The sequence below is a fragment of the Muntiacus reevesi genome, chromosome 3 (genome assembly GCF_963930625.1).
Source record: "Muntiacus reevesi chromosome 3, mMunRee1.1, whole genome shotgun sequence".
Classification (NCBI taxonomy): domain Eukaryota; kingdom Metazoa; phylum Chordata; class Mammalia; order Artiodactyla; family Cervidae; genus Muntiacus; species Muntiacus reevesi.
Window position 1 is genome coordinate 32,829,182 of NC_089251.1, and position 21,613 is coordinate 32,850,794.

Below are 21,613 nucleotides of genomic sequence, written 5' to 3' on the forward strand. Positions count from 1 at the left end.
GATAGTTGGAGGCCATCACCAACTCAATGGGCAAGAGTTTGTGTAAACTCCGGGAGTTGGTGATGGACAGGGAGGCCTAGTCCATGGGGTCGCAAAGAGTCAAACATAACTGAGCAACTCAACTGAACTAAACTTTATTGGATGGAAGTTTTTAAGTTTAATGTTGAGAGAGTCAATTTCTAAGCAGGTTGATAAGAAGTCCTGGGTCCCCGAGGAGGAAAAAGGGGTCCAGGACTCTCAAGGAGGAGATAGGGGTCTGGAATTTTCAAGGAGGAGGAAAGGACAAATGTCTTTTTTTTTTCCCTCTACATTCCTTAGTCTTAGTCACATAAAGCATTTTTTTCTTTAAGCTGATGATTACAGAACAAACAACTCAGTTGAAACTCTGTACTAAGGATTGTATGACAACAATGTATCCCGCTTGAGGACAGTTTCTCCTTCCTGAAAACCTCCTGGCTGATCCTGTTATCTTATTATGGGAGTGGGTCTAGTAAGATCTTTACAACCTCGAGACATTCTTTTGATTTACTGTAATGATAATTTAAAAAGCATATAACTCCCTTGACACTCCCCATCCCCCTTCTGATGTCTATTTTAGAAGTTTTCTCTGTCCCTTTTCATACTTGAATAAAACTCTGCTACACAAAAGCTCTTGAGTGATCAAGCCTGTTCCCTGGTCCAGAAGCTAAATCTTCTGCTTCGGAGATCAAGAATCAAATATCTTCAAAGGTAAGCAATCAATATGATCAAATTCATCACTCTTTTCCTTTGTCTTGAGATTTTGTGTGACTGCTGACTACAATATTAATTCAAGTATAAAATGAAGTTCTCATAGCAGGCATGCTTATCTTCCTGATCTCAAAGAGAGAGCTTTCAACATTTCATCGCTAAATTTTTTTTCTGTTTCCCCCTTTTTCTGTAAATTAATTTATGTGTTTTAATTGGAGGCTAATTACTTTACAATATTGTAGTGGCTTTTGCCATACATTGATTGACATGAATCAGCCATGGGTGTACATGTGTTCCTCATCCTGAACCCCCCCTCCCACCTCCCTCCTCATCCCATCCCTCAGGGTCATCCCAGTGCCCCAGCCCTGAGCGCCCTGTCTCATGCATCAAACCTGAACTGGTGATCTATTTCACACAGGGTAATATACATGTTTCAGTGCTATTCTCTCAAATCATCCCACCCTTGCCTTCTCTCACAAAGTCCAAAAGTCTGTTCTTTACATCTTGTCTCTTTTGCTGTCTCTCATATAAGGTCACCGTTACCATCTTTCTAAATTCCATATATATGCATTAACATGTGGTATTGGTGTTTTTCTTTCTGACTTACTTCACCCTGTATAATAGGCTCCAGTTTCATCCACCTCATTAGAACTGATTCAAATGCATTCTTTTTAATAGCTGAGTAATAGTCCATTGTGTGTATGTACCACAGCTTTCTTATCCTGTTTCCCTTTTTAAAAAAAAAAAAATGATTCTAGTTAAAAGAATGAATTGAATTATTTTATCTTTAACTTTGATTATACTTTTTAATATTGTGTTGTAGTTTTTTTTTTCATGTGCTGTGTTGCTCAGTCATCTCCAACTCTTTGAGACCCCATGAACTGTAGCCCGCAGGCTCCTCTGTCCATGGGAGTTCTCCAGGCAAGAATACTGGAGTGGGTTGCCATGCCCTCCTCTAGGGGATCTTCCCAACCCAGGGATCAAACCCAGGTCTTCCACATTGCAGGCGGATTCTTTACCATCTGAGCCACCAGAGAAGCCCCTGTCACCCCCACTTTTTGTTTTTTCATAGATATCCTTAATCAGGTTGGGGAAGTCCTTCTAGTACTAAATTTTCTCATAAGTGAAGGTTGACCTTTTAAACACCTTTTCTGTATCTTGTGAGATTTTTGCTTTAATCTGTTAATGATAAAGTGAAAAGTGTTAGTTGCTCAGTCGTGTCCTACTCTTTGTGACCCCATGGACGGTAGCCTGCCAGGCTCCTCTGTCCATGGGATTTTCCAGGCAAGAATACTAGATCGGTTGCCAATCCTTTCTCCAGGGGATCTTCTCGAGGGGATCTTCCCAACCCAGAGATTAAATTCAATTTAATGTACAATGTAAACTCAATGTAATGATACATTATCTTTTTTATGTACACAGCTGAACTCAATTCACTAATATTTTATTTTACATCTATGTGTGAGTAGTAGTGACCTATACTTCTCCTTTCTTATGCTGTCTCTATAGTTTTGTATTAGATTGATGTTATTATAAAAGACACATTTTAAATCTCATACTTTTTTTTGGATTTGCAATCTATTTTTTTTAAGTTTTTATTTTATATTGGGGTATAGCCAATTAACAAGCAACGTTGTGATAGTTTCAGGTGAACAGCAAAAGGACTCAGTCATACTCATACTTTAAATGCTTGTTGCTGGTAAATAGAAAATGCATTCAGGAGTTTTCCCTCTCCTGCCAGGGTCCAGCCTCGGCAGGATCCAGGGGGCAGCCTCAGGATGAACGGCGTCGGCAAGAGAGAGAGAGGACACGTGAGACCCACCTTGATAGGGCCAAGTCTGCGAGGGAGAGAGAGAGAAAGAGAGAGAGAGAGAGTGAATGACCAGACGGGGGTGTTTGCAGGGTCTGGCAGAGTCTGGCAATGTTTAATTTTTTTACCATAGCTTTTATATCCTAAATTAGTACATTTCTAAGGGAAAGATAGTTTAACATTACGTCAGCTTGTCCTTCACAAAACCAGGGTGTTTTCTGCATACTTCTTTGTTTATGAGGGTCTTGTACATTATCTTCTGGCCTTGGGGCCTATTAACATTTTATGCAAGTCAGGCAAATGTAAACCTATTTTCTGTTTCTATGGTGACCTTAACTGAAAGGTAGCAGTCTCATAGGGCAACAGTACAGAGTAGAAGTATAACCTTGTTAATACAAAAATTAATCCTTCTGCAAAAGTTGTCAGTTGCATTTATCTAAGAAGTTTACCCCATACTGACTCTGCGACTTTGGTGAGGCAGCTTCTGCCTAGCACTCCTGGCTGACAATTAACAACCATCTCATTGTTACCATACTCGGGCTATGTCCTTGTTTCTCTAGATCTTTAACTATATTAACAATGGTTTCTATAACACAACCTTAGCACATTAAAAGCAAAAACACAGCAAGCAAAACACAGCAAACAAATCTCAATCCAATAACCACCTATAGAATAATTTTTCTTATGTTTTCTAACAGGACTCCTTTACCCCTTAAAAAGGCTCTATGTCTATTAGGGCTTTTATATAATCAGGTTCTTTATGCTATTTTATGATTAGGATATTATAAGCAATCATGCATATTAGTACCAAGGGCATAAATGCATTTGGCTAACAAACTACCAGCAAAGGAGTTTAAATTAAAACACTCCTTTCACCCTGGATAATCTCATAAAATACCACCACCTGGGAAACTTAGTGGTTAAAGTTCTAAACTGATTCTTATTTGGGAAGAGATGGGGGAAGGCCTTCTGCCTATGTCACAGAAATTAGGGAGTAGTCTATTGGGGCAGGCATCAGAAAGACAGATATCATCTTTAAGGTTAGCACCTTTTTCGAAATCCCTGAAAACCTGATCCACCTTGCCTGTCAGGTTTTCTCCTCATGACCTTGTCATGGGTGGGATCTCGTGAGCTGGCCGTTTCGAAACCCCTGAAAACCTGATCTGCCTTGCCCGTCAGGCTTTCTCCCTCATGACCTTGTCATGGGTGGGATCTCGTGTGCCGGCTCCCAGCATCCTTCTATATCCTGGAATCACTTATATAAATTTAGAATTATTTATTCCTTGAAAGATTAGTAAAACTCAACAGCAAAGCAGTGTGAGTCCTGGATTTTTCTCACAATTAGATGCTTTTATTACTTCTGTTTCTGTTTCTTTAGTGGGAATAGGACTATTTAGATATTCTGTTGTCTCCTGAGTCTGTGGTAAGTGATCTTTTTCTGGTTATTTGTCCATTTTATTTAAAGTTTCACATTTACTGGCCCAAAGTTGTTCATAATAGCTTCTATTATTTTATTAATAATGCTACAATGTCTGTAATATGTAGTACCTTTTTATTTTATATTTCTGAAATTATCTGTACCTTCTCAATTGTCTTGATCATATTTGCCAGAGTTAGTGAGTTTTATTATTCTTTTCAAAGTCCCAAATTTTGACTTGTTGAGCAGTGTGAAACTGAACTGCAAATCCACAAGAGTTGATATATGATTTTATAGAGATTTTTTTCACCACACTGCTTGGCTCTAAAGCAGTTTTTCTTGAATTCCTGGGCCTTGGGGGAATTACTCTTTTGCACCCCAGTTTTAGAGAGGAAATGTATCCTTATAGCCCCCACATGCTGGACATCTCCTGAGCTAGATGTCTATCAAAGCTGAAGATGTCAAAACTAATGCTCAGATTCACCCAAATCTGCAAATACCACTGGGGACAAAAGCAATCTCAGAGTTCTGCCCAGCTCTCTGGATTCCTGCCTTCACTTGACTCCAGCCCAATAAAGTCTTACCCTTTCTATTAATAGCTGTATGATGATTTTAAGAATTTTTAAAAAAACATTTTACTCAGTATTATCATCACTTTAAAAGGAACATTGGTCCAGATATTTAACCAGCCTTATCATCATAAGTTTGCATAAATTCAGTAATGCTCTTTGTTTTAAACAATATGAAATATCATTTTGGGTCTGTTTGAATGCTTTCTGCATTGATTCTATTGACACGCTATCAATGTTTTATTAAATTCTATTGATGTCTGATATTACCACTACTACTTCTGCTTTTATCATTTGCACGGCTGATTTTTTTCCCACATCTTTTCAATTATTTCATGCTGTTTCCTTTTAAGTATATCTTTTATAATAGCAAATAGCTGGATTTCTTTTATTGTTGCCAAATCTAGAGATCTATGACTTTTACGTTTACTTTTTTACATTCATAAATATTGAGTGATATGCTTGGACTTAGTTTTACCATATTATTCAGCATTTTCATTTAGAAAATCCACCCTTCCCACCCCCTCCCCACAACACACACACTCTTATTCCACTTGATTATTCAGGGTTTTTTTTTCTTTGTCATTGTTCCGTTTGATTTTTTTTCTTTAGTAGTATGGGAGTGATATATCATATTTCTATGATTCTATTCAGTTCAGTCACTCAGTCGTGTCTGACTCTTGACGACCCCATGAGCCGCAGCACGCAAGGCCTCCCTGTCCATCACCAACTCCTGGAGTCCACCCAAACCTATGTCCATTGAGTCAGTGATGCTATGCAACCATCTCATCTTCTGTCGTCCTCTTCTCCTCCTGCCCTTAATCTTTCCCAGCATCAGGGTCTTCTCCAATGAATCAGCTCTTTGCATCAGGTGGCCATAGTATTGGAGTTTCAGCTTCAACATCAGTCATAACAATGAACACCCAGGACTGATCTCCTTTAGGATGGACTGATAGGATCTCTTTGCAGCTATCTTTAAACATTTACCTCATACTGTAATTTTTCTATTATCCAGTGTGAGTCTACATCCAGTTCTCTAAAAAAGAGAAAAGAAAATCTTAGCTCTTGGAGTTTAGTTCCAGATTATATTGATTGTTTGAAAACTAATCCCTGCTTATTTAGACATAATAATAAATGTTATTGGTTAATTTGGTCATCATTCTAACACTTGACATCTGTCGACTTTATGTTTCCTTGTATATCCAAAAGTATCTTTGTTTCATGTTCACATTTGGATTATATTTTGATTAAGTGCAAAATTCTAGGTTGGTAAAATTGTTTTTCAGATGACAAAACCAGTTTATTGCTTGGGAGCTAGAATCTCTGCCAAATGAATTAGTGATACATTGGTAGTTGGATGGATTTTTCTCTGGCAAAAATGGTCACATGGACTGAAGACCCCATTCTGACCTTGGTGCTTCTGTTGTGGTTATGTAGGGTCATGTAAACATGTAAAACACTAGTGCTAGGTTTCATTCCAGCTTTCAGACACAGAATCTGTTTCTTCCCTGCTTCTCACCACCTCTGGCTTCACTACCAGCCCTGCCATGGAGTCATCTGTTTTCTGCTGTCAGATGCAGAGGAGCCAAGGCTGGCTGCTGGGACTGGAGGTTCATAGGTCTTTTGCTTCTCACACTACATGATCCCTTTAGGAAAATAGAAAATTCATAGAGGCCTCAGAATCCTCCAGAGGAATTCTGGAGTGGTGGCAGAAGATGGGAAAGAAACAGATCATGTGTCTGAAAGCTGGGAATGAAACCTAGCACTACACTGTTTTCAGTGGATCACAATACATTTAGTAGATGATGCATGAAATTCAGTTCACTGTATATTTCCTACTAACAAGAACATGACCCTCTGTAACCACAACAGAAGCATCAAAGTCAAGAAGTTAATGTTACTTTCATCTAATACTCAGATCGTATTTAATTGTCAGCTATGGTCCCAATAATTACAAGCCAGTTATTATTATTTTTTTTACAAGCCAGTTATTTTATGGAATGTCTCTCAATTTTGTTTTGTCTGATATTTTCTTATGATTAGATTCAGGTTATACATCTCTGACAAGAGAATCACAGAAGTGTGTGTTCTTCCCTTTGCAACTTGTCAGGTGATGTATGACTGATTTATCCCTTACAGGAGATGTTGATTTTGATTACTTAAGATGGTGTCTGCCAGGTGGCTCCACTACAGTTCTTCTTTTTCCCTTGTAACTAATAAGTATTTTGTGAAGAGGTAAGTAGTTGAAACTATATAAAGATTCCATACCCTGTCTAAGCTCTTACTACTTTTATCAGTATGAACTTATGATTTCCTTTTTTCATTTAATAGCTTATCATCCATTATATTATTTTAATGCTCAGAATCTTCCAGATTTGGCTGGTGGGAGTCCCTTCAAGCTAGCTTCTGTGTCCTTTTGATATGATCTTATCTTTCCTCGATAAGTTCTTTACTTTCTGGCACATGATGTTCCAAGCCTAGCTGGTACTTTGGTCCCAGTACTTGGAGAAATCAACAATTTCTCCAAGAAGCCTTGGGTTTTTTTGTTGCTGTTGTCGTTGACATTTTTAGTGGAGAATGTTATTTAGAATCCAAGGTCTAGGCACAAAGCTCTTGTTGATCCCATGCTACTACTGCCCCCCAAACCCTCAGCAGACACAGCTACATCCATCTCTGTTTCTTTCTCCTTCTTTAATATTATTTGGCTGAGTCAAATCTTAGTTGTGGCACGCAGGATCGTTGATCTTCATTGCAGCATGTGAACTCTTAGTTGTGGCATGTGGGATCTAGTTCCCTGACCAAGGATCAAACCTGGGCCCCCTGCATTGGGAGCTCGGTGTCTTGGCCACCGGATCACCACAGAAGTCCCCATATCTAATTCTATATTTATGTAGATCTCTTGAAAACCAGGAACACAAGCCAATACCTCCTGTTCCAACTCACCGCAGAGTTCATTCTTGCTTTCTCCCATTCCACGAAACACTCCTCTCCAATAGTGAGAAACATGGCTCATGCTATTGACTGTCACAGCCCTAACAGTTCTCTCACACATATTATGCCTTCCTCATCCTACTCAGGCTGTGAGACTGCAGTGGGCTGGCCCCTGTGTGGACTCATCTCCCCACTTGAGCCAACACCCCAGCCCTGGCTGCCTCCACGGCAGATGACCTCCTCACTCTACTTGGGCTCCCACCTGATGACAGATCCTCCTCCTGTATAGAAGCCCTTCTCACAGCACTTAGGCTCTAACAGCCCAGGCTGAGCTGCTCGCATGTGTAGATGCCCTCTTTATTCCATGTCAGTTGATTCTCCACATAAGACACACACACACACTGGATTTGATAAGCCGCGCCAAGCCACCTACCTTGAGGATGCTCTCCACATGCTGACACCACCACCACCACCCCCTGCCCCCAGTCAAGCTGTCCCCCTTATGAGCTCCCACCTCACTCACTCCCTTTGACAACCCACACGTCTTCTTGCCTCTGAGGACGCCTTTCATATTCTCCAACCCTACATCAGGCTTCTGACCCCCATGGACACGCCTCACCCAACAGGGACTTAACACGCCACAGCAGGCTTCAGTCCTGCGTGGATACCACCTCATCCTGCTCAGGGTCTCACATCCAAGCTGGGCCAGTGCTGTGCATGACCTCCCTCCTCTCACTTGAGCTCTGACATCCATGACAGCCTCCAGCATGAACGCCTAACTTGCTCTGCTTCACATGATGGCATGAGGGCTGAATTACTCAGAGCGAAGGGAAAAGGACAGCTCCAGAAATAGTAACTATACCTAGAGAGCCTTTTTCATGAAATGTTTTAGTAACACAATGCAATGTATGAGTGTACTGGATCATGCTGTGAAACATTTTACTGTGGGTCTCAAGCAAGGTTTGAAGGCCAGTGACCTAGGAAGGTTCTAGAACGATGGTACAGTAGCACCCCATTTAGTACATCATTGTTCTCTGGACTGCTGTCTCAGGACAGACCCTGCCACCTGTGTGTGCACCCTATCCCAAAGGACACAGCTTCCAGGACAAGAGATGTGACTTTGGGAGGCCACTGGGAGTCACAGACCTGGGTTCCAACCCTGCTTCAGTCAATCACTAGGCAAGCAATTCAATTACCTGACACATGAAAATGCAGACATAGTGTGCACTTCTCCCCCAAAGTATAAAATCGGGTAGTTGTGAAAAGTGCTTTGAAAACTACAACTACAATAACTGGCATTTAAGGAATGCACCAATCCTTTACAATCTTGAATCTTTGTGAAATTCACACCTAATAGATGAAGGAACTGAAGCTTAAGGAAGTTAGGTGAATGGATGAACCAGTATTTGAATCCAGATCAGTCCATTAGCTGCTGCTACTGCTAAGTCGCTTCAGTCGTGTCTGACTCTGTGCAACCCCATAGACAGCAGCCCACCAGGCTCCCCCGTCCCTGGGATTCTCCAGGCAAGAACACTGGAGTGGGTTGCCATTTCCTTCTCCAATGCATGAAAGTGAAGTGAAAGTGAAGTCGCTCAGTCTAACTCTTCGCCACCCCATGGACTGCAGCCTACCAGCCTCCTCCGTCCATGGGGTTTTCCAGGCAAGAATACTGGAGTGAGTTGCCATTGCATTCTCCACATTAGACTCCACCCTCAATCATTAAATGGTACTTCTCTGTGTGAAGATAAAAGTTACTGCATTAGAGACAAAGGAACATGTATTGTCATGGAGTTTGAATTACTTATATGGAGAATGAATCTCTTTATTATTCCCCTTTAACATAACTTGTGAAAGTTGAGTCTTATAGGGTCCCCCCTTTGCTATGTAAATACAGTTAAAATATAGGAATTTGAGACAAAAAGGGGCCGCTCTGAAAATGCCAATGGTGGGACCTGGTGCAGGGTCCCTGGGTGGCACAGTCATTCCTTAGCTGTAAGACAGCCCCAAGGTGAGGCCCTTGCATAAAGTGGGTGATGGATAAATATGTTGAAGAATAGATGAAACTCCAATTCCAACTAAAAGTCTTAATTTACCTATTTAAAAAATAACTTATATTGGAACTATATGTAACCTTGTTCTGTATTTTACAAGTCTCCTGTAAATGTGTTATCATACTTTCATAATTTAAAAAAAAAAAAAAAAAAAAAGGAATGAATGAGAGCCTGGCTACGGCTAGAACCCTGGCAGCTTGGTGGGGTGGGGACACAGGCTGAGCTGTGGCCCTCAGCACCAAGGTGGGGGGCTGTCAAGAGGAGGGCAGTTCTCAGGACAAAGTCAACCTGGCGTTTTCTGGGACTGCCCAGATGTGCTTGGGACTGGTCTCTGCTGAGGGGCCTGGAGAGCCTGTGCTTCTGGGCAGCTGGATGGGGCCAAGCAGAGATAGAGACCAAGTGTGGGTGGGCATGAGCAGGGTGTTCTTCACAAGACCATAAATATCCACCTTAAATGTTCTATTTTTAAATGCAACCTTCTTCCTCCTGCCCCCAAAGTGGAAATTCTCAGCAGCAGATTGTTCTGGTCAAGGACAAGTGGGCAGGACAGGGAACAGACCGAGCCACATGGGGAAGAGAAGCAGCAGAGGAAAGTGTGCACGTTCAACCCCATGAACACATTACCCCCTGTAGACATGCACACCAGCCACAGATATCAGAAACCTCACCACGCCATCCTTGGTCTCCTCAGCAGGGGAAGACCTGTGCATGGGAGAAGGGGCTCTTCACCCTCACCAGGGATAGGACTAGGGTGGACAAGAGCAGGTGCAGACAGTACAGGAACCCAGATTCTAGCCCAACGGCAGTTTTTATTCCTTAGGAACAAAGATATGTGGGTAAGAAACTCCAAAAGGAAACAGGAGCATGAATGACCAAATGACACGAGGGTGGCATGGCTCAGGAGTCAGACGGATGGTGCACTCCACAGTGAACCTGGTCATGCCCTGGTTTCTCGGATCAACATCCACCCCATTCCTAAGTGCCCATTGCAAAGGTAGGGGGTGGGGCAGCGAGGTGAAAAGCGTCCCTACTCTACACAAAGGAGATGAATGTACCTGTGTGTTCCAAGAGGCCTCTCAGGGACACCAAAACCTCCCTCTCAAGAATGGAGGTAGACAGATAAGAAGGTCTGGGTAGCACAGACAACCTGAAAGTAGTGTTACAGGGGCCCTGTGTGGCTAAAAGAACCTGTGCTCCGATGGGACTGCAAGGGACGCAAGAGCTGGCCAAGGCAGCTCTGCATCAATCTTGCCAGAGTGGGCCCAGCACAGCTATTTCTATTCACCTCAAAGAAGCCTGGCGATGCTGAATCAGAAGCCATTATCCTTTTGCCAGGAGATTCACCTCTATCCCTTTTTCTGGCAGAACTGTACCCCCTGCAAGCCTAGTTCTCTAGAGAACAGATGGGCAAAGAACAAGGAAAAACCTCGTCCTACTCTCACACCTCCTGTGACATGACAACTTCTACTGTAGCACAAACTCCCCACAAGAACAAGGTCCTTTGGTGTGGGTGAGGTCACTCAGTCTGTGATCCTCCTGCAGAACACCAGGGAACTCATCCCTGTACCGCAGGAGGCCTCTGGGTCTTCGTCCCGAGTCAGGATCACAGTGAGGTCTCCTGGAGGATGAAGGTGGGGCTGATCCCCGGCTGGGCGGCGCCTTCTTCAGGCACGGCCATGGCCTCCTGGTCTCTGCTGCCCCTCAGCATCCCATTGCTCATCTTCTCTGGAAACATAGTGGCTTCCGAGGAGACGTCCTGGGGAACATGGGCAAAGGGTGGGGTGAACGTGAGAAGAAGGGGAGGTGGAGGAACTTCCCTTTCCTCTTGCAGGAAGGGTGACCCTGCTGTGATCCCGACTAGAAAGGGGACCAGCGAGGGGCAGCGGGGGAGAAGGGGAGGAGCAGGCCTGGGGTGAGTATGAGGGTGGGAGGAGGGAGAGGACAGGCCAGACCTGTGGCCTCTCGGGGCCAAGACCCTTCTGCCCACCAAGCCCCCACTTCCCTGTGGGAAGGAGCCAGCACCTGCTGCCGGACCGTCCAGGCTCAGGCAGATCATCAGAGAATGGGGGCTGGGGGAGAAAGATAAGGGGTGGGGGGGCAGAAACCAGAAGGCCCAGCAGTATGAGAGGGAGGGGAGGGGCGATCTGACAACAGAGGAGCTACCTGGCTGCAGGCTCTGCAGGGAAGTCGCTTCTGACAGGACAGGGGCAGGAGGGCAAGGAGTTTTGGCAACACTGGGTAAATGGTCCGAGGGTCCACGGTCCGGCCCCGCATGCCCCCTGAAGAAAAAGTGCTCCTGAGGCTCCTAGTGTATAACCAGAGCACTTCCCAGAGCCATCCACTTTCACTGCTCTGAGCCCCCAGCCCCTGCCCGCCTCCTAGAGCTCTGCCAAGAAGTCTGACTGTTCCAGACATCCAGGAGCCCCTGAGCTCAGACCCCAGACCCATGAGTGACCTCCCTCAGGCAGTCCTCGTTTCTTTGCACCTCTATCCCACACCTCCTCACCACTGAGCAGACTGACAGCCAGGCCCACCACAATGACGGTGGTGGAGTTGTGAGCGCTGTACCATAAATATGACAGGGAATAGAGCCGCTGTAGCCCTGTGGGCCTGGGGAAGCAGGCGGTGAGGACAATTAGCAATTCATTGAAGGAGCAACTGACCCTCAGGCACCTGGCTCCCCACCCCCACCCCCGGTAAGGTCCCAGAGTCCGGGGAACCAACACCCAGCATTCCCCACCCCACAGGCTTCCAGAGGCCCATCCCTTAGCAAGGGCCCTGGAAAACCCCTCAAGAAATGAGCTGCTTTCCCCAAGGAGAAAGAGTGAGCTCTGACTTACTTGGAGGCAGCAGTCGAGGGCATCAGTGTGGCCATGGTGACAGCAGTCAGATTGCTGGATAGGGAGAAGCTGGACCCGTTAGGGGGAGAGGGTGCTCTGCCAGAGCCCATGCTGGTCACTATGCTCCCGATGCCGATCCAGAAGGCCATAATGAGTCCAGCCAACAGGCCCACAATGGCACCCTGCCCAGGGACATGGCACTCTCTTGTCACAAGGCCAGCCCCACCAAAGCTTTATGCCAGTTTCCAGAACTCCTGGTGAGAGCCCTGCCAAGCCATTCCCCAGGTCCACCCCCACACATGACCCTGGAGCCACATGGGTCACTCACAGGAGGATTTGCACAAGGAAAGAACATCCCAAGGCAGAAGAGTCCAAGCAGCGGCCCCCCAACCATACCAAAGATGCTGATGGCTGCCTGCAGAGGACAGGGTGAGAAAAAGAAAAGAACACAGAGGCTCAGAGCCCCCACCACTGCCTCAGAGCCCCACCAGTCAGATCTGTCAGTCTCTTCTCCCTGGAACCACTAGAACGCAGGATCCTAGAGGGCAGAAATGTTATGGGAATATGCCTGGGGTTCTCCAGATGCTGATCCTTAGACCTCTCTGACCCAACAACAACCCTGGGGCTTTTGGCTACTAGGGAGTCTGTTCAGATCTACAGGTATAGCCCATCAAAGAGGAATTTCTGACACCTGCCCTCTGTGTCACTCCTTTCACAATAGCTGTCTTCTTCCCTTTCTGATTTCAATCTGCTCCTTTTCTCCCCCAACAATTCTGTTCTCTCCAGAGTCATTACCTGCAGCACAGGTCCCATCTGTGAGGAAATATAGGCCATTCCCAGACAAAGTAGCCCATAACCAAAGGCTGGGAAAAAAGAACGGGAGAAATAAGCAGATGTGAGTTAACACAGTAAGCAAGGAAAGCAGAGCAAAGCTCCTTCCTAGTCAAACTACTACCTCTCTGTCCCTGGGAAGGGGGCATATTACCTCAGGACCCAGCTCCAGGTCCCTCCCACCCTGTCCTCACTCCTAGGTGACCAAGATTGCTCCTCAGGAAGTTCCCTGGCACATAAGCAAGGTCAGGACTTCACTGGGCAAGTGTACTTCAAGGCAGACAGCTAACAGTGCTTAGGGAGTATCTTAGAAAGTACATGGCTGAAAAGATAAGGAAGTATAATCCCACCAATGATTCTGGAAAGCATGGTGGCCCGGACTTCAGAGAAATGAGGGAACCAGGGTCGAATCAAGTCTTCCATTGTAACAGTTGCCAGTGAATTAAAAGCAGAGGATATGGTGCTGAAAGAAGGAAGAGAAAGTCAGGTCCAGAAGGGCAAACCTAACAAGGGACCCTATTGAGGGACGAGTGCCCTGAAGGCAGGAGAGGACGCCTGTAACTCAAACACCACTCTGACAGCTGGAACCGAGGAAGAGGCCTGGAAGGCAGGGACACCTGGCCTCTTCTGAGTGGGGTTCAGATTTGTTCAAGTAAATCAATTCCTGGTATAGAAGACTCCTTCACCAAAAAGGGGCCTCGCCTAGGAGAGGACATGCCTGCCCACACAGAGGAGCTGTCCCTTGTCGCCCACACACAAACAGGCACAATGAGAGGCTCAGAGGGACCTCCCATCCACCTGTCACCATGTACTCAGAGGGGTCAGCTGTGTCAAGCCTGAAGGGAAAGGTGAAAGAGCCTGAGGGGAAAGATCAAAGTACCTGAGGGAGCCACTGAAGAGGCAGGCGACGAAGAGCCCAGGCAGCCCCGGCAGGCCTCTCAGGAGATCCATCACAAAGTACAAGACGAACTGCAGGCGGAGCAGAAGAGTACAGCTCTCCTCAGAGAAGCCCTTCCCACGGGGGCGCCGCCCTTCCCCTGCCCGTGCCAATCACATGCGCCGACCAGTCTGTGGAGACTGGGCGCCTTGGAGGGGGGCCAGGCACTGAAAGTGGCCCCACAGTAAGTGGAGAGGAGAGAAAGCAGGCTCTGGAGAAAGGAGGACACAGCAGCCTGTGCCCCAGCTCTCCCCCAGCCACTGGTGTGACTTGAGCATGCTGGCCACCCCACTGGGCCACCTTTTCTCCTCTACCAGATGAGACTGTGAGGAGGGATAGAAGAGACCAGCTGTGTGATGGCTCCCCACAGGGCAGGTGGTGCGGAGCAGTGAGTCAGTAAAGGGAGGACCCCACTCTCGTGGGCTGGGCCCTATGATCAGCTGCAGAATTCCAGAGAGGAAGGACTTTACATGCAGTGCCCACCTCGGGTGGGGGTCCTCTCTGCCGCTACCCCGACACTCCCTTTGGGGGGGCCAGGCAGGGGGCAGGGAGGCCATCTCACCTGGTCAGGGGCTGCCTGACTCTGCTGGGTGCTCATAGGATACTCCTGGTAGTACGTAAACATGACCAGGCCAATGAGGCAGCCCATGCTAAGAGACACCTGCTGGCAGGGGAAGACGGCGTAGCAGGAGCTGCAAGAGAGGCCAGTGCCAAGCGGGCAGAGGGTGTTAGCAGGCCCATCCCCACGCCCCAGAAGGCAGGTCCACGTCCTGCCCAGTGGGTGTGGGTGTGCCCTGGCATTCTGCCCCACCCCAACTGCCACTGCAGAACCAGGCCCCAGTCTCTCCCACATCCAGGGCCCCCCGTCTTCCCAGTCCTGCCCTCACAGCACTGCAGCCTTCTCCGTGCGGGAACTGAGGTAGCGCTGCACCTGCGCCTGGTTCACTCCATACAAGGAGAGCATCATGAAGACACCCCCGAAGGCCAACGTCCAGAATGTGTGACGCACAAACGGGTCCGGATCCAGCCTGCCATAGACACCAACATGTCACTGTGGCCCCAGACTCAGCCTTCCTTGCCCTCCTCTGACATGGGGCAGGGCAGAAAGATGGCTGTCAGGGCCAAGGTGGACTCAAGACAGGGCGGCAGGCTGGGTGGGAAGGGAGTGGTTCCACTCTGCCAACCCACAGCCTCATCCCAGGTACTAGAAACATCCTGACACCTGACTACCCGGGGCAACATTGAGCTTGCCCTCCACTCCTGCAGGCCCAGCCTCCCACTGGCCTCAAGGCTGCACCTCAATTTCCACAGCTTGCCCTCTGCTCGCTACCACCCTAGGCGCAGACTCTAAGAGGGGCTCAGCTCCTAGGCATTACAGACCCCAGCCAGGGAAGGGGTGTACTTACTCAATTCCAGAGATAAGGCCGTGCTGGGAAGCCACTTCCCACACGTGCCCCAAACCGCCCACCTTGGCTGACCCCACAATGATAACTGCCAGCTGCCCTAGGAACATGACCAGTGTCTGGAAGACATCTGTCCAGATGACTGCCTTCAGTCCACCCTGCAGGGAGAAGACAGCACCTCTGCCATAGATGTCCACGGAGCCACACCACCGGTGAAGACAGCAGCCAGCCGCCAGCGGTAGACAGCTGCTGACATCCTTCCCATCCTATTTCCTACCATCACATCCCATCCCCCAACATAATTCCATCTCTTTTCATATCACCCTAAAAAGTCATGCCATCTCCTCACCTATATTCTTACCTACTACCCATCTACTTATCTTGTCCCACCTTTTCCTCTTTCCCCCACCTCCCTCCTCCCCACCCTTCCCTAAGACTGCCTACCAGAGCAGTATAGATGGTACAGACAATGCCCAGGGTCAGCACTGACAGCCAGAGATCAAAGCCAGTCACTGTAAACAGATAAAAGTCACATTCCTATCTCCAGAGGAGGGTTTCCCAGGGATAAACCAAGGAAATGCTGGTAGGATATGAACCATTTGATCATTAAGGATGAAATAAATCATTTACCACAATGGAAAAAAAAAGTTCACAAAACTCCACCAAAAGGTGTTGATTAACCATTCAGATGGGGTCTGATAATGTTGGATTATCTTTCCACCTCTAGTGAAGACCAGCCAAGGGCCCAGATAGAATAAGTCTCTGGTAAAGGTTGGGTTCTTTTCTGCACTCTCTCCTCCACCTGCCCCTCCCAAAGGTTTTCCCTAGCCTGCTGTGGCTGGGAGCCAGGAGCTGTGACTTCTCACCTGCATTGAGGGCCAAGGATGGTGCATAGAGGACAACCCCCATATAGATCACCTGTTGGGTATGGAAAGAGAATGTGAAGGGAGGAGCCGATGAGGGAGGCAGAGAGAGAAGAAAAGACAGACCTCAGCTCCAATATCCCAGTGGCCTCCCTTCATCTAGGCTCCCCGCCCTCTCCCTTCTCCCGAAGTTTGGTTTGCCACCACCATGGTTACGTGTGCCAGAACTGGAAGGGATGGAAGTAAGATGCCTCTGAGGGTGAGCAGGAATTTCAGTCTTGCTAGTCTAAGAGCAGGGAAGGCTCCAGTGAGCCTGAATCCCTGTCTCCCTGCCCTGCACCAGGCTCAACTTCTATCCTCATTCCACTTACCATCTGAAAGATGAAGGTCACAGTGCCACAAACACGCACAGCTTTATTGAAGCGGAGTTCCAGGTACTAGGTAGGAGTAGATTAAAAACAAAAACAAAAACACATTCCTCCCCACCCCATCCCCAACAAATCACACACGACTTCCTTCAGGAAGCCTAGGAACAGAGGAAATAGCCAACTCATATCCACTCTGGGCCCCCCTCAGCACAGCACCCTTATCCCCAAATTCCTACCCTGCCCGACATCACCAGAGTGAACTCCTAGACACACGATGTATTTATCCCTGGCCCTCTCATCAGGCAGAGCTGAGGGGCCCAGACCCCTGTGTGCCTGGTTCCTTCTCTACCCCTGCCCCTGAGGGTCCCATGAGTTCCTACCTACCTCATAGGCACTGGTGATATGCAGGCGGTAGAAGATGGGGATGAAGACATGTGCTGGGATCAGCAGTCCTAGGAAATAGCAGCAGCCCAGGAACCAATACTGGGTCCCGAATCGGTAGATCTCGGACGGCACACCCAGGATGGCCACAGCTGACTGGAAGGTGGCCAGCAAGGACAGTGCCACAGGAAGGCAGCCCATTTTGCGGTCTGCCAACAGCAACTGGCCGATGCTATGTCGGCCCCAGCCACGATAGGCATGGTAGAGCCCGATGGCAAGGGAGAGAACCAGCAGCAGGGCAAAGACCACATAGTCCACCAGGCTGAAGGTGGACGTGACCACGTTGGTGTCTGAGGTTGGAGGGAGGGGTGTGGCGGTGCTCACCCCCACACTCATATTCTCTCTGAGTCTGTGACCTGCGGCCGCTTGCTCTTCCTGGGCTCTGGGCTGCCACTCAGCTGGGCAGTGACAGGCAAGTGGCTACGACCTGACTTCCAACCACGTCTCACAGTCCTCCTCCACCACCAAGTGACATTGTCCAGGGTGAACTACAAAGAAACCGGCTCTCAGGCAGGCCTCTCCTGCCTTCATGGCCACCCACCCTTGGGCTTGTGCATTCCACACCCATCAGATTTGCCCAGCCAGGCCCCAGGGAAACCAAAAAGGCCTGGAGGCACTGATATGTGTTGAATAGGGCGGAGAGGAGAGGGAAGATGCAGCAGATTGAGATAGCCAGGAGGTAACTATTTGGCCAAGACCTTTCTGGGTATACACAACTGTGAAACTTAAGAACCTTCTAATGTCTTCACCCTAGCAGGAAAAGAAAAACCACCTCTAGCCCACCCTCTAGTTTCTTCTCAGAATTCCCTGCCCCATCCCCTGCAGGAAGGCACAGACCCAGTCACTACAATGTACTAAGCCAGCAGAGTCCAGCCTGGCGCCTCCACCCAGCAGGGAAGAAGAAACTTGAGGAAACAAGAGACTAACGAAACCACGGCCTCCTCTATTCTCCCAGCCTCAGGCCCCACCTTCCATGATCCCCAGTGCTCCCTTCCGAACAGCATGCCTTCTCAGCACTTACCACCAGGAAGACCACATCCATGGCAGCCTCAAATCCCTTTCAGGCATCCCCAGGCCAACCACTCTGTTCTCCCCAATTTATTTAAAGCCCTGCCAACCACCTCTCAGCTCCTCTACCTGTAACACGGCAGTCAGTAGCAGATCCAGGAAAAGAGGTTGGGTTCAAAAGTGAGAGGCCAACATGCTGGAACGAGGGGTTCAGATTTACAATTTCAGGGGCACTTCAGAGAGAAGCTAGCCAACCAGGGAGCTGGGGCAGGGGTGGGCAAGAGAAACAGTCAGGGAAAGTGGTACTATCCCACTGGAGCAGACACCTACCTCGAGGAGCAATCCCTGCTGTGAAGCAAGGCTGTCTGGAGAAGCTGCGTGTCTGGAGCTGAACGGAGGCTGAGGGCCTGAGGGCCTGGTCTCTAAGGAGCAGAGGTGAGAAAAGCTGAGGGTAGAGTGAAGCTCAGCAGCTATTTGTTCCAGCCCCTTCAGGGAACCAATCACTGCAGTCCAAATGGCCCTATCACCCTACAACCCCCAAACTCCAGCTCAGCCCTAGAGACTCCAGAAGGGGAGAGCAGGGAGCTCACATTCAACGGCATTCTTAGATGGATTAGACTTTTGCTGCAAGTCCCACTTGGCACTGCATGCCAGAAGGAATTGCAAAAGAGTTGCTGAGAGATGGGAAAGTTGCTGTTCTAACTCCTACACAATAAATACTAATCCTTAGAGAATATATTAAATACCATTATCCTCAAAACAAGGACCAGATCCCAGTATGCCAAATCTTAAAGGAATCTTAAGAGATCACCAGCATTACCCCCTCATTTACCAACAGACCTGTGAATTTAGAAAGCCTAACATGATGACAATTAACATTTTTTGAACACCTGTTATAAAACACAGCACTGTGCTATGTACTTATTAGCAATGATAAATAATATCTATACCTTTCAAAACACCATGTCTCTCAGGTTATACACTTTATATGAACACTCTTTAGTTCTCTAAGGTTAGACAGTATGATATAAAACAACGGAGATTGTCAGTAGGTGTGACAGGTAATTCACCAGAAGCCCCTCCCTCCCTACTCCCTGAACCAGGGCTGGAGCAGAGTGTTACAAACTGCTGTCAATCATTCCTGGAACAAAGTTTAGGTTTCAACTAATCTAGAGACAGATTAACATAAATCAGTCTTCTGTTCTTGCCCACTAGGAGAAAGATCAGCCTCGCTGTCTTCGGCTTTCCTACCCGGTGTTCTTGGACACATGTTGCCTGCCTGGCAAGATATGGCTTCATGCAGACCAAACCTGAACCCTGAACTTCCTAGGGCCAATGAAGAGGGGGAAACAAGTTGGCAACTCTTGAATCACATGTTCTACTAAGTCACCAACGTGAGTCCCCAGAACAATGTTCCCAACACGCCACTCAGGTTTAACCTAAAGATGCCTGGGGCCTTTGCACATTGCAACATCTCAAGTTTTCTCACTCCTCTTTGGCAGGTTTTTCATTGCTACGATAGAGGTGATGCGAACTACCAGAGAGTAAGAGGAAATATGTCTGCTGTGTACAAATAACAATGTACAGCGGTAAACGGTTGTATGTGTATATAGCTAGGCAGGTAGTTGCAGAAAGGAAGGAAGGTCAAAGTATAGAATGGAAAACAAGATGTACAGAAATGAAGACCCTCTGCTGCTGAGGTAAACTGGCAGGGCTTCCTGAGAATTCTATTTGCATGAGATGCAGAGAACCCTCCTGGCTGGCTGAAGAAAGAGCCAGGCAAGACAGGAAAAACCTGACCCAGTAACAAAAACTTCACCAGACACGGTTCTAAGAGCAGGACAGGGACCTTCTAACCTTTAAAAAACTCACCTCTCTCTGAGAGGTGCCAAAAGTAACAGAAAAGCTCTTTCACTAAAACTCTAACACACAGGGCACCAAATAGCAGGCTGTAGGGGGCTCTTTTAAAAAATTCGATACACACAGACAAGAAAGAGAATCATTCCTAACTACCCTAATCACACTCTCACTTTGGTAGCAAAATGAATTGCTTTGACTCCTACAAAAGGCAAATGGGCCACCGGAGGACCAACCTTCCCCAAAAGATGCCTTCAAAATCTGTCCTTGTGCCTAGAATCCCACAAGGTCTGAAAGCCTGTCAGTTCAGTTCAGTCGCTCTAGAGGTCCTCATTAAAACGCTGCTGCTGCGGCTCCTGCTAAGTTGCTTCAGTCGTGTCCGACTCTGTGCGACCCCATAAGACGGCAGCCCACCAGGCTCCTCCGTCCAAGGGGTTTTCTAGGCAAGAGTATTGGAGTGGGGTGCCATTTCCTTCTCCCATTAAAACTCTAGTAAGTAACTAATGCCTTAGTAAATGTGCCAGCCCTCTGAAAGTAAATGCTTTTAGAAGATTCCAGACACCTGGAGGTAGGTAGAAGGGAAGCCAGGCTAGAAGACGAGCTTTGGTTAGCTTTGATGAGTTTTTGCTGGCCCTAGCCAAAGCGCACACTCAGTCCCTTCCGGCACAGGGCTCCCTCGGCGCCCTTCGGTCGGGGCCTCGTGCCACCACGGGGTAGCCCTCATCTTCCCCTTACCTCCAGGGCCCAGCCAAGACTAAGGTCTTGTCGTTCTTCCCGAGATCTGCATCGCTCCTTTTCTGGGAAGACAAAGGAGATGAAGAGTTAGGGGAGTATCTGTCCTGCTTCCACCTCCTCGCCAGAGCACCGGACGCCGCGTGGTTTCAGGACTGAGCTGAAAGGGACAGGGTGCCCCGAGCGTCCCCAAGCTCGCTTCCTCCCGACAGGGTTTGCCCTTCGCCCTTCGTTCCACCATCACCCTTACACTCTTTATTTCCTGACTTCTCTCCTTACCTCCACACGCAAGGTGACACAAGCACTACCAGCCCGCCGCCGGCACCTCACCTTCCCCGGACTTCAGCAGAGGAGCTGGCCCATCCCGCCCCTCATCTCTCCACTCCTCCCCGTCCCTCCCCGCCCTGACGCCACACTCCGGAGCCTCTGTGCTCCGACCCACCCCCTCACGGACCGCCTTCGACCGGCCCACCTGCCCGATCTCCACACGTGGGTCCGGCCTCCACGGGAGAGCGGGCCAAGTCACGCCAGGCCGGGTGACAGCGGAGTCCCGCCCCCTGCCCGTCCCCGCGCCGCCATGTTTACTGTGGGCAAATGGATTAACCCCGAGTTGCTACAGAGACGCTACCCCGACGTCCGGGCGCATGGAACGCGGCGCTGAGAAAGCGGTGGCAGGGAGGCCTTCGCTTAAGGGGGGAGAAGGGTGTGGTCAGCCCCCCGAAAGAGGACTGGGGCGCCCAACAACAACAAAAAAAATGCGCTGGCCTCCGCGACTAGTGCTAACAGACCCCTCCTCCCCCGACACCGACCTGCCCCGCCAGACTAG

General features: G+C 48.1%; 1 protein-coding gene across 5 annotated transcripts; it reads right to left on the minus strand.

Moving 5' to 3' along the window:
* Positions 1-9,346: 9,346 nt before the first annotated feature.
* Positions 9,347-21,581, minus strand: SLC5A6 (solute carrier family 5 member 6). 5 transcript variants are annotated; one of them, XM_065928795.1, is made up of 18 exons: positions 21,067-21,189; positions 20,791-20,852; positions 18,529-18,620; positions 17,134-17,678; positions 16,753-16,818; positions 16,385-16,436; positions 15,963-16,030; positions 15,522-15,676; positions 15,003-15,143; positions 14,678-14,807; positions 14,059-14,147; positions 13,529-13,641; positions 13,143-13,210; positions 12,676-12,762; positions 12,348-12,529; positions 12,006-12,117; positions 11,671-11,786; positions 9,347-11,263 (listed from the first exon to the last, which is right to left on the minus strand). In XM_065928795.1, the coding sequence occupies exons 4-18, from the start codon at positions 17,524-17,526 to the stop codon at positions 11,224-11,226; spliced, it is 1,812 nt and encodes a 603-aa protein (XP_065784867.1). In that variant the 5' UTR covers positions 17,527-17,678; positions 18,529-18,620; positions 20,791-20,852; positions 21,067-21,189; the 3' UTR covers positions 9,347-11,223. The 5 variants fall into 5 exon arrangements, with proteins under 5 accessions (XP_065784867.1, XP_065784869.1, XP_065784868.1 ...); XM_065928796.1 differs by lacking the exon at positions 21,067-21,189 and adding an exon at positions 21,416-21,581 and having other exon boundaries at positions 9,354-11,263; positions 12,014-12,117; positions 17,134-17,201; XM_065928794.1 differs by lacking the exon at positions 21,067-21,189 and adding an exon at positions 21,260-21,390 and having other exon boundaries at positions 9,354-11,263; positions 12,014-12,117; positions 18,529-18,618.
* Between the last annotated feature and the right edge of the window lie 32 nt (positions 21,582-21,613).

Bases quoted from the DNA above. Each gene is read 5' to 3' on its own strand.
- SLC5A6 (XM_065928794.1), bottom strand. From the start codon at position 17,526: ATGAGTGTGGGGGTGAGCACCGCCACACCCCTCCCTCCAACCTCAGAC. The intron at 12,763-13,142 runs GTAATGACTCTG...TGTCCTCTGCAG, and splicing joins AGATGGGACCTGTGCTGCAG to GCAGCCATCAGCATCTTTGG. The intron at 12,530-12,675 runs GTGAGTGACCCA...GTCCCTGGGCAG, and splicing joins TTCCTTGTGCAAATCCTCCT to GGTGCCATTGTGGGCCTGTT.